At 30.8% G+C, this 19,334-nt stretch overlaps 1 protein-coding gene across 1 annotated transcript in view; it reads right to left on the bottom strand.

The window, feature by feature from the left end:
* LOC113382688 (mediator of RNA polymerase II transcription subunit 13) overlaps positions 1-19,334 on the bottom strand; it is a 99,728-nt gene that overhangs the window by 7,991 nt on the left and 72,403 nt on the right. Inside the window, exons 3-10 of the mRNA XM_026620918.1 lie at positions 4,116-4,200; positions 3,950-4,033; positions 2,962-3,110; positions 2,733-2,887; positions 2,531-2,660; positions 2,276-2,460; positions 1,948-2,153; positions 864-1,076 (exon numbers count right to left, since the gene is read on the bottom strand). Coding sequence (XP_026476703.1) covers positions 864-1,076; positions 1,948-2,153; positions 2,276-2,460; positions 2,531-2,660; positions 2,733-2,887; positions 2,962-3,110; positions 3,950-4,033; positions 4,116-4,200 — 1,207 coding nt within the window. The remainder of the gene's footprint in view (positions 1-863; positions 1,077-1,947; positions 2,154-2,275; positions 2,461-2,530; positions 2,661-2,732; positions 2,888-2,961; positions 3,111-3,949; positions 4,034-4,115; positions 4,201-19,334) is intronic.

The following is a 19,334-nucleotide window of genomic DNA, read 5'->3' on the forward strand; positions in this document are numbered from 1 at the left end:
ATATAAAAAATGAAAATGGATTAGTTAATACATATAAAATAACCTGAAACGAGATCAATTATATCACACGTTATACATAGCATTCAACAACTAAATATAAGCGATTTTAATTATTTAGTTATGCAATAAGTTGTAGTTTATGAAATGCGTTAACTAATATTTGTGTGTCGATCTGAAATAGTGCACAATAATATGATATTTATATTAGTAAGTGAAGGCAGATAATGAGTATCCAGCAGAAGATATCGTAATTGAAGCAATCTATCAAACTTTGCATAGTTAATTTAATGAATATATAATGATCTTTTATGTACATATTAAGATTTAAGGCGGAATAGCAACTAGTATATTAATTTATCGTACGTAAAATCTAGCATGTAGACTTTCTAATTTGAAAACTAAAGAATCCACCGTTTTTATTTAATACCATATCCGAAAATAAATCGACTACTTACTGAAAAGCGTGCATTAATGATTGGATAATAATAAGTTATACATATATATTTATTATATACATATGACTGTATGCAGGGTATAATGTATAGTATTAGCAATACCATTAAAAAGCTTAAAAGTTGCATTATATTTATGTCTGAAAATAAGTATTACTAAATGGGGACAAGCCCATTTACTACAACGTATCATCCGACCTAAATATGCAACAAAAATATTAGTCAAGCTTTAGATGTATTGTTTATTGTGATAATGTGAACGCACGTGAGTGAGTGTGAGATTACAATAACTGTATTAAAAAGAATTTAAAAAAACAATCCGCACGCCATACTATTTTAATATTTTTGACTTTTTTTAGTTTATTTATTTTGTATTGCGTGTTTCGCACAGCCCTCGCAATGAGAACAAACCTCGGCGCGCTGTTGCTTTTGGTCTTAATGCAGGTCCGCCACGTCTCCGTCTTGGGCAATGGCGATCGCCTATGAAACGGCACTCGGCCCGTTCCTGCTCCGGACCTGCTATTTGCAATTGTGTTGTTCGTGTTGTTTTGCTGTGAAGACGATGATGTCTTGTTGACGCCGCTAGACCGACCAGTTAAACGACCGCCAATGTACTTTCTACACCTGATGTGCATTTGTATTTTGTCACACTTTTCTTTTTTTTATCATTATCTTAGAATAACCGCTTATTAACTTAGCATTTTTCTATTTACTAAACGTAGCTCTCAGCTGAATATAATTAAATGAAATTTCCATTTGGGATCAATGAAAGTTATATACGAGTATTTGTAAATTAAAATATTCGAATAATATTTATATAGACCAATTAGTGTTAGTGGTAATTAAAAATAAACTGACTGCTGGCAGTTAACAGTATCTTGTCGTTAAATCAAAATAATATTCATTCATCAAATCATGATTAATTACGTAAAGACATATAAATGAGTAAATATTAGAGTGCAACTCATTCTCAACACTACATAAAATTAAAAATTTCAAACTATAAAACCTTGGTTCTACGTTTAAAATCTTTATACAGTTTAGCTCTCAAATTTTCTACTGATAAGAATATTAAAAAGGACAACTGATTAAGCCACACATTCAATATAACCAAGATTTAAAAGTACAGGCACAACATTAACATAATAAATCTAGTAAGTATTTAAGCTAATATTAAGCATTTCTAAAGAATAGTAATCGCCGAATAGTCTCTTTTGTAAATGCCCACTTAACCAGATTTTATTACTTTTAGTTATAACTAGATAGTTTTGAAGAAATCCCAAAAACAAATATCAATCATACTACCTACAACTTTCAGAAATCGCACATCAGCTGATGCAAATTATAATGATTGTATAGATTTATTCCATGTGTAGTTTATAGTTTAAATTTTATTTCTCAAATTGCATAAGCTGATGAACGTTTCGATATAAACTCTATCTAGTATTACAGAAATGCATTTCTAATAATAAAATTTAATATCAAAATTACTTACTTGGAACAAGAGCAATTAACTTTATTTGTAGGGTCTGTGAAGTCCCACTGCGTTGAGGTGTTATTGAAGGAATTAGAACTACTGTTTGATGAGTTGGTACTATTGAGGTTCATATTATTACTAGAACCATTATTTTGAGAATTTTCTGATTGTTTTGATTGGTCCACTTGCATTGGAAAACTACTTCCATCTTGCAAACTTTGGTTCTGAATAAATAAATTTATATTAGAACAAATTAAATTATAGAGAAAATGTCTCTCCACTACCAGCAATACAATTAAACTAAACTATTTACAATTAATTGTAAATATTTTAGGACTTTACAAACCTGTGACGTATATTCTGGATTCATAATACAATCTTGCCAAACACGTTCAGGAACGAACACAGCAGGCGTTGGAGGTAGGGTCAAACTAGGGGGTCCATGAGGAGTCAAACTCGGACCTAGCCCGCAATACGAAACAGGTGATGGAGGTGGAGTCATTATGGAAGGCTGATTTGGCTGACCTGCTGCTGAAACAAAATAGATCATGTAACAATAAAAAACTATTCAATCGTCAAAAAAAATAAAAAATATACATACCTGGCTGAACAGAATTCTTAGAATTGATGGGTAAATTAGTAATACCACTGTTGGAAGATTTTGCTTCATCCATATCTGTTACTAATACGTAGCACGATGGATACCTCATCTTCACGCCACCGACTAAAACCTAAAAAATCGCATATATATAAATAAATTTGTAAAATACATGTAAATGAGTGAAGTTTTTTTTAATACTAACTTCAACAGCCTGTGGTAGGCTTGGGTCACTGTTTTCACGAGGGGTGATAGGATAAAAATGTCGCCATTCTTCAAGCAATCGAGAAGTGGCAGTATCCATTGCTCTACCACTTTGTCCAGTCAACGTTCCAGCCATTCCGAAGGGAGCCAGAATAACTGCTCGAAAACAAACAGTAATTAGAATTATCATTAATGTTATATTTTGAAAAATTTTAAAATATAATAATAACCTTGTCTGGGTGGTTGATCTGGTGTCGAAGATACAATGTGATGCCTTTTCAGACATCTGACTGGTGGATGTTGTCGAACGTCCACGCTGGCGCAGACAGTACTCTCACCATGCACGAAAAACGCAAATGAGAAAGAAAGGTGTGCCGTGCTGAAAAAAAACAAGAATATTAAAATCACATATTTATTACACAAGTTGCAATCGTTGCAAAAAAAAACTATTAAGAAATGTGCGAAATGAACGAAGCGTTGCTCTTTTCTCACGAACAAAGCTCAGAGAACTTCGACAATTATTCTTGGAAGAACTCAACCTTAACAACAGATCGAAAGTCGTGTTGGAAAACCAACGCAACAATTAATCCATCACTAAGTCGATAGGACTGAGATACAAGTACATTGAATCTACTTGTCTCAGTGCATCTTCCGAAAGCTTTGAGTCTGACCGGGATTCGATCCAGGGACCACCAGGACAGCATTCAGGTACGAAACCAACTAGCTAACGAGGCTCTCGAAGAAGAAATCAAAAATTCATGCAAAGTCGTCTTCAGAGAAATGTTTCAGTTGATTTGAGTTAAATAAAATGTATACAGTTTCAGAATGTTATTACTCGGTTATCAATATTTAACAATCTCGATGTACGTTTATTGCGATGTAAAAATATCATTCCAGCATCAAAGTGATAAATCAATCCTGAATGAAGCTGACTAGCTAGTTCTAGTATACTCATTTAAAATATTATCATGACAATGTCTATTGATACGCTACCCAAGCATATAGCGTTAATTACGCTTGAAGGTCAGCACAATAACAACATGCGCCGGTTTGGATCGGATAGAGGTATTCCAGATCCAATTCTTTCATTAAAAATATTACTGTAATTGGAAAATGGATACAAAACTTATAACATTATAATATTTAATTATTATGTGCATTCCAATTGATCATCAACAGAAAGCAGGAAATATTTTTATATATTTTTTTCATAATCACCTTTTTCCTAGTTGACGTTCGGAACTTGAATAAGGTTGAACAAACCATTTTCCTAAGCGTACAAAATCCCTTGAGAGAAGACATCTGAAACATAAGTAAAGCAGAAATTGAATATAATGAAATTTTTAATGAAATGAAGTTAGATTTATAATTTATAAATAAATACCGTTCAATTAGATTATGGAGCGCCTTGAAAAGCAATGATCGACATTCATAGGACAGCCCGCTCTCCCAGCAACCATTTTGAGTTTCTAGAAAATAGAAAAGAAAGTTATTCAAGATGAAATTCATATAAATAAAAGTAAATTAATGTAATAAGAAGGATCTCATAATAATAAAATATGAAATTACAAATATTACAATATCGTTGATATATCAATTTGCCATAATATGAAGCAATAATTCCATTTTTTTTATATAGACTCTAGCTGTCCAGGCAAACGTTGTTCAGCCATAAAAAATATTTCCAGGGGCGGCTAACACAAATTAAATAAATGTTTAACTTATTTTAAATTAATGGTTCACCCACTGCAACGCATGCTACATATAAATATTCCTGAGAATCGAGTGAGATTTCAAAAACTGGAAAAATTTCTGGCTTTGCCATACGTTTGTATGATACCTAGATTCCTATCAAAAGCTTTTTTACTTTAAATTAAAATAAAATTTAAGCTTTTCCATAAACTCAAAAAACTCTTAAAACTAAAATTATATCAAAAACATTCCTTGACTGAAAGCAGTATAAAAAATTATTCGATTACTAACATGACTATTACAAAATCGGGGTTTGTGGTAGAAAGGTGAAAATTTAAGAGTGTATGTGATTCAAATTTCAAAATTATAAAAAAATACAGTAGAAAAATTTGGTCCAAAAAATAAAAAAAATCTTAAGGGTCTCAAGAACAGCTATTGACCGATTCTCATTCATACTAAATGTTATGAAATTTTATCAAAATCGATCAAACCGTATTGGAAGAGTATTGCGACGAATATCATGACACGAGATATACTATATATACATATCCATATATTAATTTAGAAATATGAACAAACAACACTCTTGTTTGCACTAATTTATTAAATAATAATTTTACAAACGTTTCGAGACCAGGTTTGTCCCATCATCAGTGTGTAATAATTTAAAATCTAAAATATGGAAATCTAAATTAGCATTATGTGTTATCCGTTACAAGTCGTTCCTTTTACTGACATAACTATATAGATATGAAAATGTGGATAACATTTTGAAAATCTGATGAAAGTGGCTTACTTCTCAAGCAAGTTAAAAGATGCCTCTAGACATCAATTATTATATTTTTAAAAAATTATTCTCGGAATTATCAAAAATTATCCGTGTATAATGCTATCATATCACACCGTGCACAGATATTATGATCATTGATAACCCAGAGAGTTGTGTACATTACGCGGGCTCGTATTTATAAACAACAGCTGCTTAAAGAAACACGCTCGAATTTGTCCTTGGCTCGCTTACTCTAGTTATATTATACGATTAGTCCCAATGCTTTTGCTTTACAGATCATTAAAAATGTACTATTAGAGAATAGAGATACGTGTTGCTCGAATAAATTCGCAAATGTTATTTGAATTAAACATAAAGGATGTAAATTACGTAAGTTATATTTTAGATATAAATAGAAAAGAGGAGTGACTGAAAATTTTAACATTTATCACTAATTGGGATGATGTATTAAATCGTAGAATTAATAAATTAATAAAATTCAAACATATGATAAAAAATTCGTATTGAGTGTTGCTTATTTGGTGGAAACAAAAATTCAGAAAAAAACTTGAAAGTACAAAGTTAAAGGTGACCAATTTTTAAGGATTTTCAGAATCCCTGCTGATAATTACCGCACCTCCCCCAGCCAACATCACGTGTATTTTTAGTACCTGGAGAAACCAATAAAATTTTTGGATATTTTTGAAAAATTTTGTTTTTTTTTTAAATTCAGGTGAAAAATAAGTTCATGTGATATATTACTATACCCTCCATGTGATATTTCGTTATTTTGTGTCAAATCTCTCCCTCACTTTTAAGCCACTCGTGATAAATGGACGACCCCAAACCCTAAGATTATTTATAATTGTCAATATTATAATTATATTCATTAATGGTTATTAAAATTATTATCAATAAAAATGTTTATATATTTTCAAGAATTGCAAGAAATATGAAAAAATACTACTACTGCAGATCTAAAGGATTCATATAATGTGTATCTCTTATATATAAACTCATAAATAAATAAAAAATACAAATACTATCAATGATTATTATTACAAATTATTATCGAATCTACGAAACCACTACAATACGAAACGAAATAGTGTAAGAAACGTACTTCCAGGTCAGCAGGTCACGTGGGATCAACAGGCGCTACTAACCACCCCCACTTGCGTAAGGGATGGAGTCGCAGGGTAAGATGCAAGAGCTATGAGACAAACGCAAAAGGTTGTTCGCATCCACAGAATATGTCTTGAAAACCACTGTAGATGTGTGAATAGACAGAGAGTTGAAGAATACATTATTTGAGCAAGGTCAGATGTTATATTTGCAAGAGTAAACTGCAACTTTTACAGATCCCACTCAAAAGAGATAGAAGAGATCAATGCAATCTTTTCTAACAATTTCCATAAAATATATATGTATATATTTTATACATTCAATATAGAATTAAAGATGTATGCTTTATAATTCAGAAAGTCCCATGACTAATAAAATATTAATATTTTGTAAAAAAAAAAATGAATCACTTTTCTTCGTGTACAAGTATTATTTTTCTGTTGTAAGTCTAATTTTATCGGTTTTACAAATGTCTATTAGCACACATTATTTTCAAACGAGAGAGAATTGCACCAATTAGGTGGAAAAAATAACTGAGAGAGAGCATCATAGTATTCTATATCCTCCCCCCATAAAGTAATGCCTTACGTGTTCCAGTCGGTATTGAATCCGACATACCCAGACCAAACATTTAAGTTTGAACGAATTTCGTTTGCTATATAGAAAAAAACATTTTCAAGTACACCTAAGTCTGTTTTTACACGGAGATTGGTTCCAGAAGAATCCGTGTAAAAAAAAAAAACGTGTAAAAAAAGACATTGATCTTATACAAAAATAGGTGATTTGTTCCTAATCTCTAAAACCTATTAAAATTGGTGAAAAACAAGAATTTTTAAGAACAAGAATTAAATTAGTGCTATTCACATTTGCTTTGACCAGTAAAAATTGTTTGTACGCGCTAAAGGGGAATTCACTTAAATCTTTAAGCTAGTGTTCGCACACTATCGATACTATCGATGGTTTCAGACTTTTTCTTTCATAAATACTTTTTGTGATATGAACATACTTCGCAAAATTTAATTTGACAAAAAAAATTTAGGTACATAAATTTCAAATCGTGCTAAATGGAATAAATTCGTGCAAAAAATTTAAAAATATTCAATTTTCAAACCGTGTTATATCAAAACCGTGTACAAAAAGACCGTGTAAAACAGACTTAGGTGTATATTAGTCCTTTTTTATCAAATTTCTACCTCATAATCCGCATTCCAATTTAGGGGCCGTTCAAGTATTACGTAAGCACTAAAGGGGACGGGGGGGGGGTGTTTATTGATTTGCTTATTTTGGGTAAGAACTTGTGCTTACTTTTGCTGACAAAGGGGAGGGGGGGGGGGGTAAATAATTGTAATAAATCTGCTTACGTAATACTTGAACGATCCCTTAATATAAATATTACAATTCAAGTGGACTCTGCGTAGAATTTTTGCACAATTAACTATTTTAATGTAATCCCATTTTAAAAGACAGCCCCTTAAAAAAATAAGTCTTCAGTGTAATTTTCAAAGCAAGTAGATAAAACGTAATAATAAAGTTCATACTGCATATGCATTTTTTATGACATACATATACTGACTTACATTTTAAATTTACCCTTATAAGTTTGAATATCAAATTCACGAAACTCAAATATTTCCCTATCTCAATTACCATTTAAGGTTTTCGATCCCTGATTTAAACACAGATGTTAAAGCACTTCGCGACGAGTTCGTTTTGTGATCAATACACCGCCGGCACCACCACGAGGCCTGATAGGGTTGCCAATGTCCGTCCGCCGGATTCAATCAGGGTTTCTATTACTAAGAAATGCTTCGGTTACGCGGCGAGGAACATAATATGATTATTCTAGATTCTAGAAGCTACAAGAAAATGCAATCAGATGAAATTGAAGTGAATCTGCAAAAGACTTCGGTTTAAAAACTATTTAGAAAAAGAAAAAATATTATTTGTGGAGACTTTGGTTAATGAAATTGATAGAGAATATTTATTTACTTCAATACGTCACAGATTATATGAAGAACTGGAAAACCAAATTAATCTGTTTTCTCAATCATTGAATCAACAAAAATAATTTTTCTTCTATTCTGAGTCCATTGTATATTGAAGTCTATTATTAGTATTTAAAATTTTCGCCTTTATTCAAAATGTATACTCAAATCTATGTATCATACTAAATTGAAAACATAAGTATTATTACCAATAAATAAATTAATTAACTTCCCGTAGGGTAAGTTATTGTAAGGGGCCAAAAATCGAAATTGAAAATTTTTACATTTCTCGACGTTTTGAAGGTTTCTGAACATTTTGGCATATCTTAGAAAAAATGGATGTATGTGTGTGCGTATGTGTGTGTGTGTGCGTGTGTGTGTGCGTGTGTGTGTGTGTTCGGATACTGATCAAATTTTCATGAAGGCAGGCCTAGCGGTTTCAGAGACCTAGTAAAAAAAGTAAAAAAAATGCCATCTGGCGTCAAAAATGATCATTAGACATATGCACATCAAATTATCAGATATTTTATAGAGATTTTAACAATAAGCATAAATCTTGTTTACATTCCTATGGGTTCCGTACCAACGTTTATCCATTAGGCGGCGGCACGGCGCTTACGCGCTTCGATATTTCGTCTCTATACAGTTAAAGAAGTACGATTGCTTTGAAAAAAAGTTCAGAATTTGCAAAATATGTCAAAATAAATTTCAAAAAAAGTAGTTTTGTCAAATTCATAGTTTCTCAAAAATCTAATTTTTTCGAAGTAAAATTTTTTCAAAAATGTTAATCTTTTTAAAAAAAATATTTTTTGGTGCGGGAAGTGCCAGCAATTTGCCTTAAGGCACGATGCCATGTGCCCCACTAGTTTTATTTTTAATCTGACTCGTCAACTGTTTGGTTTGCCATCTATAAAAACCCTAGTTAGTAATCTCATGTCTGTCTCATATTTAACAAAAAAAAATGATTGAAAATGCAAATATTCAATTTCTGACGTATATCATCCCTAAGTATGCGGAAGAATCAAAATCTCAGTGAATTTACAGGGTACCTTTCTCTCAAAATCTCTTTATTACGGAAGCTGCTGGTCACCGTATAGTACTAATAAAACAAAAATTGTTCATCCCTACCCGAACAATGATACTAGACAGCCGCGCAACCGGCCGGCGAATGGACGCTCGTTACGCGATAAAACACGTGCCCGTTAACGCAACGCAACGAACAAGAGCGGCGAGAGTGAGCCTCTTGTTCATTGCGTTACGAACTAAATTTCACAGAGGGGTTGAAGATCATAATAAAAGAGCTGGTGGTAATATCGCTCGGTAAAGGAATATTGAGGTTGAAATTACAATATTTGTGGCATTTCCAGAGATTAAATGGTATTTGACGAAATGCTCTAGTGTGAAGACTAAATTTAAGCCTCTTCTTTATGCATTTCGCTATTTTTTTTTAATATTAAATAATTTTTAATTTTTTCTATTATTATTTATTTAAATGCATAAATCATAAAATTATCATATCATTTTTAGAAAAAAATCTTACTTTATGGCAAGCTTACGAATATAATGATTTTTGATATTGCACTATTAAAAATAATTCATTAATTTCCCAATATAATTAAATTATAATTAGTTACTAATAGGATAAAAATTTCTTTTAAATTTACACAAGTTACATTATGAACATATTTAAAATAATAAATAAATAAATTATTGTACATATTTGAATAATTTTTTTTACATAATGATTTTATTTACAATGAATAAAATAATAAATTTTTAACGTATGAATAATATTACTTTTGATATTTTATTTTTTGAGAATTATTTTTGATAGTCCCTGATTATTATTAAAATAATCAATTTTTAAAGAAAAAATAATTTGGAGCAAATTTATTCCAAATTAAGTTAAGTGTGCCATGACATTGGTAATATGGAAACAAAAGAGTGTACAAAAATTATATCTAATATCGATGTCTAATAAAATCATCGTAAAATTATATACTATAGAGTTTTAATTGAATACACCTAGTTATCTCTCCATAAAATGGTCTTTCGCGAGCCCAAACGTATTAATAACATAATTTTCATGATACACTTGAAAAAATAATATGAAAATGCAAATAATATTAGATTGTAATTGGTTGGTAATATGATCAAAATTTCTTTTACATTTACACAAGCTACATTATATCATTAAATTTCTTAATAAAATGCAAGATTACCTTATTGTAATTGATGAAATTATTTATTTTACCCTGAGATCCCATTTTCAATAAATAAAATAATCAATTGTTGAAAAAAAAAATTATGAATAAAATATTTTTTAACATTTCAATAAATTCAAATTGAATAAATTATATTTTTACCTGAAGAGTTTATTCGCAATTAATAAAAATATTGTTGGAAAAAAAATAATCTTACCTGTTGGCAAGTGTAAAAGTATGCATTTTCAAGAATATAATTAAATTATAATTAGTCAGTTATACGATAAAAAATTATTTTACATTTAAACAAGATACACTATGAACATATTTAAATTATGAAATAAACGTTAAGTTTAAATAAATTAAGTATTAACTTAAAGATCTTTAAGAGGTGCATAATTAATTTTACATGATGCGTTCATTATTTTTAAAAATTTAATAATCCTTTTATATAAAACAATAATAATCCCAATCTGGACATACGGAATTGAGCTATGGGCGTGCGCAAGCAATTATAAAAAAATATTAAAAAAATACAAGGCAAATATAAAAAAATACAAGTAGCGCAATCGAAAATTTTAAGATGCATTGTGAACGCACCCTGGTATATTACAAATGACACTATACATAAAGACCTAAAAATAAAAACTATTAATGATGTGATAAAAGAAAGGAGCAAAAAATACCACGAAAAACTACCAGGTCACCCTAACAAATATTTAAAAGAATTGAGCGAGGAATATCCCACACGAAATAATGGTCATATGATCTTAAATAAAACGTCAAACAATAAAAAATAAGAGTGATATCTCATAGGAGATAATCTCTTAAATGCATTAACGCCCAGCAAATTGTCTTAAGAAATGTATATTATTTTGATTGACAATAAAACTATGCAATATAAAAAATAATAAGACGTTCTCTGTGGCAAAAATGATAAGGAAAGTCTAGGCTGGTTGAAAACAATCAATCGCATGAAGAAAGCAAAGGAAGAAGAGTTACTTGGGCAACCAGTCCAGAACGTTGAAGTCATTAGATCCCCCTGATTAGACTTTTCAATTTTATTTTTTGTATATAAAGTAGGTTTAAGGTATTATTGTGACTTAAGATAATGATGTATTTCTAGGCCATTAGGCTGAAATAAATAAATATAATAAATATAAAAAATAATAATAATAATGTACAACATTTATTTCAAAAATTATTAAAATGTCCATAAATTTTAATTATATCTATAAAATCTCAGTGTGCGTTTAAAGTCAAAATATTTAATATTTTTATTACAATTATCATCTAACTAATAAGCTGTCCTTTACTAGCCTTTTGTCTACACCTTCAGGGGGCGGTAGTTCAACAGCGCGACGAACGAACGAACGAACGGACGGCCGGTTTGTCCTTTATCGATCGCGAACCAAGGCCGATTCCATGCGCGCGTGGTGTGTGGCGTGCACCCTACGAGCTTTCGGCTCGTCTTTTACATCTCTTAAAATAGGCGGGCGAGCTATTATCATTGATGCTTAACCCACATCGTAAATGGTAATCGGAATTAATATGAAAGATATTCCCATAACAATATATCTATAAAATAGGATGGAGATTGATAATTGATAATTGATAATTGATAATTGAAAATTGATAATTCATAAAAATAGAATCAAATTATAATATGTAAGGGGACGTCCATTAATCACGTGAGGTTTTGAGGGGAAGGGGGGGTTTGACAAAAAATCACGAAATATCACGTGGGGGAGAGAGGGTAGAGTAAGATATCTCGTGTATTTATTTTTAAACCGATTTTTTAAAAAAAATTCAAACATATTCAAAAAAAAACAAAATTTTACAGTTTTATCACGTAACTAAAAATACACAAAAATGCACGTAATGTATGGTGGGAGAGGGGGGGAGAGTAATTAAGGGGGGGAATATCACCATGTATCACCAAGGGGGAAGAGGGGTCTAAAAATCTTTAAAAACTCGCTCATGTGATTAATAGACGCCCCCGAATTTTTTTTAATTGAAAATGAACTCGTTACCAGTATATAAAACTGTATTAAAATCTGATCACTTATGTCATGACAATAAGTGATCCTTTTCCTGCTTTTAATCCTTCTCCAAAACCCGTAATTCATGGCCAACTCGAGTTGCCACATCACTCCCCCTAATCATAATTTTCATTAAAATTTATAATAATTATATTAGGTTGTCAAATATCTCCCTTCCGCTTTTTTGCTCTTGGTTTATAATACAAAAAGGCGGAAGGAAAATATTTGACAACCTTTTGTTTAAAAATTTTGAATTTAAATTAATTTACCAAATTGATTGTCTTACGCGCCTTACACCTTCTGTGTTTTGAATTTCAAAATTATTACAACAGAATAAAATCATGGAATCCATCATAGATAATTATCACATTCAACTTACAATTTAATGAATTCATTACTACTTTCAAAATATTTTTATTTATATAAATAAGAGCTTTCATGCCATTACAATCTCCCGTAATACCACTCCCCTTCAATCTATCGAGTCAGTAAACGTCAAATGGGAAAACAAAATTGATTGTCACACGTCAAATATCCCGTCAAAATGGTAGGTAATTAATTGTTCTGTTTATTATCACACATAGATCATTTATTAGAGCAATCGAGTGTTTGATTAACTAATCTCCGTTGAACGTGTACCATACAATGTATGAAATTATAATTAATGTTGTAATAGTAATAGTAATAGTAAAACTAATTTAATGTACATATAAAAATAATAATGGGCCCATAACCTGTAGAATTTATATTAAGAGTTTATGTGAGTAATAATACAACCGTTCATGCAGAAGGATAAAAACAGACTGACTGATTATATATTCTTTAACTAATCACATACATTACAATTATTATTAACAAGTGTAGATTGACACAAAACAAAAGAGAAACATATATACATAAACATAGAGCGTTTAGTATCAATTTTCAACAATATAAGTAAAATTTAAAGACCATTTTAAAAAACCGTTTACAATTTTAATTTCTGCTTTTCTGATTATTTTAACTATGTAGGTGAATTTCGCTCCATTTTCAGTTCGCATTGCTGACACCTACAATGTAGATTAATAATATAGTAGCGCGCTATCAAATTCGATTTTCAGTATACTCATTCGATAACCACAAATCGTGAATAGCGAATAATGCAAGCCGACAACATAGTACGCAACCCGCGAAATGATATATCTCCATATAATGTATGTGCAGTTAATGTATATGCTACCGCTGAACGGGCTCTCTGTTTCGGTTACGGGGTGAATTAACCCATTAAACCTAATAAATATTGTGTGTCCGATAAATAGTAGTGCTTATTATACATGGAATGTGGGAGGAATAAATGACATTATTATGAATGTTGAAAACACTTAACTACTGAAGGGGATTAATTAATTAATTATATGAATGTAATGGATATTAAAATATTTGAATGATAAAATAATTAGGATATATATCATCAAGATATATGAAGCGTCAATCAAAAGAGTATTTTAAGAATTATAAATGATATATAAAAATGAACTAAATATTTCCTCTTTCAAATTTTTTTATTGGCCTCGCTTACTTACAATTAAAGCATACAGATCAATATATGATTGGTTACGGAATGTAATGGGAAGTCGCTTGCACCCTAAAATAAACCAGTCAAAAAAATTATATAAAATTATTAAAATTTAAAAAAAATTAGTATCAACCAAAATCTCAACTAAGTAAGATCAATAACATCTTAAACTTCATCTAAGTACCAAGTATCAATTTCACCATCATCTACCAATCTTTTATTAAATTGTCCTTTAATACGACGATATCAAATTAAAGTCACCAAGTTCCGCGCTCGGCCTTGAGACGTAATAATAACGTCACAAATTACGTCATGAGTGTTCCGTTACGTCACTGCCATGTAGAACGAGCGCATTACAAAGGATTAAAAACATGTTGAATATGTGCAGCATGTCATATCATTTTTGCATATAAGTTTTAATAGCAAGTGAAAATAAAAGTGGTGATATGAAAACGAGCGCGAAGGATTAGTAAAACATATTCATATTAAATTAAATTATCTATGATTTTTTTGAAATAAGGTAATTAATTACCTGAAGTGTTTGTGAACCCGAGTACTTGCGACACTATGAAACAAGAGTTGATATAATTTTTTGATACATTGTAAAAGAACGTTCCTCAGTAATAAATTTGAATATTTGCCACAAGTACATTATTGTATTAGAATATATCAAATTCTGAGTTCAAATAGGTTCCTATTCAAATTGTTTATAACTTTATAAAGTAGCAGGCACTCATAAGTTAGAGCTTGCAATATGTAGAATGTAATTGCAATTTGGATCCAAGTTATGTACAAGGAAACATTTTACCACTTTGTGCAAAATATAGAGACTAGTGGATTTGGTTCAACGGTTGATTTTTAATACTGATGACCTATAATTAGGCTTACCCAGGCTTGGAAAGAGCTATTTTCACTGGGAAACATATTGTTATCTAGTGAAAACCAATTGCACTACTGCCTGGACATCAGACTGTCCATGACGGCTGTAGAGCCTGGAACCGTTGATTTGAAGCCCAAAGCTCTAAAAACTAATCCAAATCAAAGATTATCTAATCAAAATGATCTTACATAATCGTAAGCCGGGCAATCAAGGATAAAATAGCTGATCAATGCAACATTGTATTTAAAACATTCGGTCGTATAAGCATTCGCACGACCGATGATTATCTATAATTATCAAAAGCCATGAAGCACAGATAAAAAGGGGAAACCAGCGAATCGCTCTACCATGTAATCGAGACGTTCGTAACCCTACTTTATTTATTTACTGGAACTAAACAAAATGTACATAATGACTGCAATTATTATAAAACTGGAGACAACACTAAACTTTCGAATCGGCTTTGGACTTTTCCGCATATTGGAGGACAGATTTGAATATATGTAATTTATAAAAGTATAATGTAAATTGAAAAACTAGATTCTACTGAACTAATACTAATCTGTCCTTATTCTAAAGAAGTAGTTACAAAGAGTGAGCAAAAAATCAAATGTATTCAAATGACACTAACTACCCAAATGTACATAGTTTTGATAGACTCTAATTAACTTATTCAAAAATATATCTGCTGTTACTCAGCCTTTTTTGTTCTTTATTTGTAATTATTTATTTCAAGTTACAATGATTAACAAGGTACAGTCAATTCTAAAACCCATAATTAACTACCATAATTCTGAAATAATATGTTAAACACATTTAAATACTGTTTCGATGTGTCATAAATATATCTCGTTTCAAAAAAGATAAAATCGCACAGCGGTAGCATTGCGCTATAAACACCGTATTAAATTACTCACTGCCATCATCTAATGAAAACCAATTGAAATGTAAATGTGCGCGCTGACATAGCTCTAACCAATTCGTAGGTAAACAAGTTCAATTCGGATAAAAAAATCTTTCTAAATAATAGCAAAACATTTATTTTTAGAATTATTATTAATAATATTAATTGGCTGAGAATAAATTAAATAAATGTATTATAATAAATTAATACATTATGTTTTGTTATATTATTATCAGAGTAGAATTTTAGCACTTTGAATATTTTAATGTAAAAATAACCTACTCTATAATCAAATCAAATTACCATTCTATTACATATAATTATCTATCTATTACATATAAACTATTTATTTATATTATTTATTATTATAGTGAATAATATATTGTTCCATTGTAGACTACATTGCTTTGCTCTCAAAAGCTTCATCCAATATAAAATAATACAGTTAAACCCAGTTCAGGCTAACTACGTATGTTAGGACGTTTGTTTGCGGCACGAGGACAGGTGCGATTGGAACGTCGGTTGCGTCTGCCTAGAGAAGAAGAGTATTCAAGGTGCTTGACCGAACCCACGAGCAACCAACTCAAGTTTACGAAGACGCGATTGGGACGAAGCAAACAGATTTAATAATAATAATTATAAAAAAAATCTAGAAGTAAAAATATTGGATCATTAACATTAATGAAAAATCATCGTTTTTGGATGCTATCGCATTTTTTTTTTCTTTCATAAAACGTTAACAAAGACTACTTCTCAAAATATTAATTACCTCTCATTTTACATACTCGTACTCGTACGCATCATTACTCAGTTTTGTACACTTTCTGAATTATTAGTATGAAAATATATGTGGGTTTTAGTTAACTTCAAAATATTAAACTCTGCATTAAAATTTCAAATACTAATTATTGTAACTTTTGATAATAAATCGAGCACAGACTTCATACTAATTTATTATCAAATAAAATATCTAAGTTATATTTCTCAGGACAAAAGTGTCTGAAGTAAAGAGAGAGCCTTTGCGGATGCGAGTAAAGACTACAAGAACAGAACGGAACAAAACAGTAGAACCGGTACGAGTGCGCCAGTTGATGGTCCGCGAGCATAGAATGCCAGACAAGATTAGAGAGATATCAGTCGACCATTATATTCAATTTTTAAATTATATAAATTGATAGTTCACCTTACAACAATACTTGCACGAAAAATGAACCGTTTCATTAGTATTTTCTTTGTGTATTTAGAAACGAATCATTTCTAGTATTAAAACATTAGACTTCTCTCCAAGGATGAGTTCTAAGTTAATATTTTCTCTTTTATTCTATTTTTTCTATTTTCATGTCCATTAATCACGTGATCCACTTTTACCTACTTATTATAAATCTATAATTAACTACCCTACCCCTTGGTGATACGTGGTGATATTTAAAATTGGCCCCCTCTGCCAGCCAACATCACGTGCATCAAGAAAAAACGTTAAATTTTTGGATTTTTTCTTGAAAACTTTGGATTTTTTTAAATTCAGGTAAAAAATAAATATACTTGATATCTTACTAGACCCCTCCCCTTCCCCCTCATGATATTTCGTGACTTTGTGTCAAATACATCCTCCTCTTGTAAGCCTCACGTGATTAATAGACGTCCTCTTGTAAGATTTTATTATATCTTGATTGATATTGAAGAAAATAAAAAAATGATGGTATTAAAATCTTTTGAGAAAAGCAGTGGAAGTGGAAATGCGTGTGAGTAAACCAAATACCAGAAACATATATTCCAGAATTTATGAAATATATTTATTTATTGTATTTTACAGAATGAAATACTGCAGATAAATTATTTATAATGGACATTCTTTGCCGTTCAAGTATTACGTAAGCACTATAGGGAGGCGGGGGGTTGTTGATTTGCTTATTGTGGGTTGACATGGAGGGCAGGGGTGTCTGGATGATGATTACGTCATAGGTAGTATTTTTATTTTTTTACGTTAATTGCAAAATGTTTACGTAAGCATGGGGGTAGGGGGTAAGAGCTTGGCTTACTTTTGCTGACAAGGGGGATAGGGGGGTAAATAATTGTAATAAATCTGCTTACGTAATACTTGAACGATCCCTAATTAGACACTATCAAAAATATGGCACACGTTTAGAAACCCTTATGTGATACTTCCACAAATATCTTGTATCTGTGAATAATTTTTCCCTCAGCTATCCTCTTAACACGGTACCGTATGGGCGAGAGACCGGACGCGAGCAAGCACATTACCTGTGACGGTCGTACGCGCGACCTGTACACAATGCGCGTCGTTGACCGAGCCATATGTCAAAGCGGCTACTGAAATCACTTCGCAGTAATCAACAGTGTACAAATAAAAGATTCAAAAATAGAGCAATCGTGGGATTGAGCATCTTGTGAAGAAAGAGTATTTTAATCGCTTGATAAGAGTCACTTAATAAAATACTTCACACTTGCAAAGGCAAGAATTTGTCAATAGTAATATTATATAAAAAATATATTATAAATTATTATTATTGTTATTATTAACCCGCAATTGCCATTGCAAAAATATAATGTATCCATCTTCAATAAATATGATGTTCAGAAATAAAATTAAACAAATCAAAATATTTATTTAACGGTAATATAATTATAATATAAAGCTGTAAAAGAAACCAAATATTGCCACAAGCTGCTCTAGATTTTCGCAAACAAGAGAAAGCTATGAAACACATTCCATCTTATATCAAACGAACTTTATTTGATCTGTTTGTAGCAATCGCAATATAACGCGCGCTTGAAAAGAATGCAAGAAGCAAGGTTGCTTTCGAGTTTCTACCAATTAAAACTCAGTGTTTCTTATAAATAAATATATTATAAAAACTCAATTTTTATTATAATATTAAACTATATTCGGTCTTTATCATTTGCTTCACAGCTCCACCTGGATAGGAAATTAAATTGGAAACAACATATAATTAATAAAAAACAGCAATTAGATCAAATTTTTAAAAAATTCTACTGGCTACTAAAAAAAAATTCTGAACTCTCAGTTTACAATAAACTGTTAATATACAAGGTGGTACTCAAGCCCATATGGACCTACGGTCTCCAACTTTGGGGTACAGCAAAAAAAAAGCAACCTGAACATAATCCAACGTGCTCAAAACAAAATCCTGAAGCAAATATTAAATGCTCCTCGCTACACCCCTACCCCCCAATCCATCAAGACACAGGATTGCTCACAATAGAGGAACAAATTTTAGTGGTTGCTTCTAAATATAAAAATAGGATTGACGTACATCTCAACGAATTGGCTAGCAGAGTTTACCTGGATAGTCAGCCCACCAGATTGAAAAGAAAGTTGCCACAAGACCTTATCTAGTCCAGTTAAACCTAATTACTATTTTTTTATGTTTTATTTGATTTTTTGTTTTTTTTGTATTTCTTTTC

This window comes from Ctenocephalides felis, unplaced genomic scaffold, assembly GCF_003426905.1.
Source record: "Ctenocephalides felis isolate EL2017-DRISC unplaced genomic scaffold, ASM342690v1 CF-g0.4_SCAFFOLD_03570, whole genome shotgun sequence".
NCBI classification, from domain to species: domain Eukaryota; kingdom Metazoa; phylum Arthropoda; class Insecta; order Siphonaptera; family Pulicidae; genus Ctenocephalides; species Ctenocephalides felis.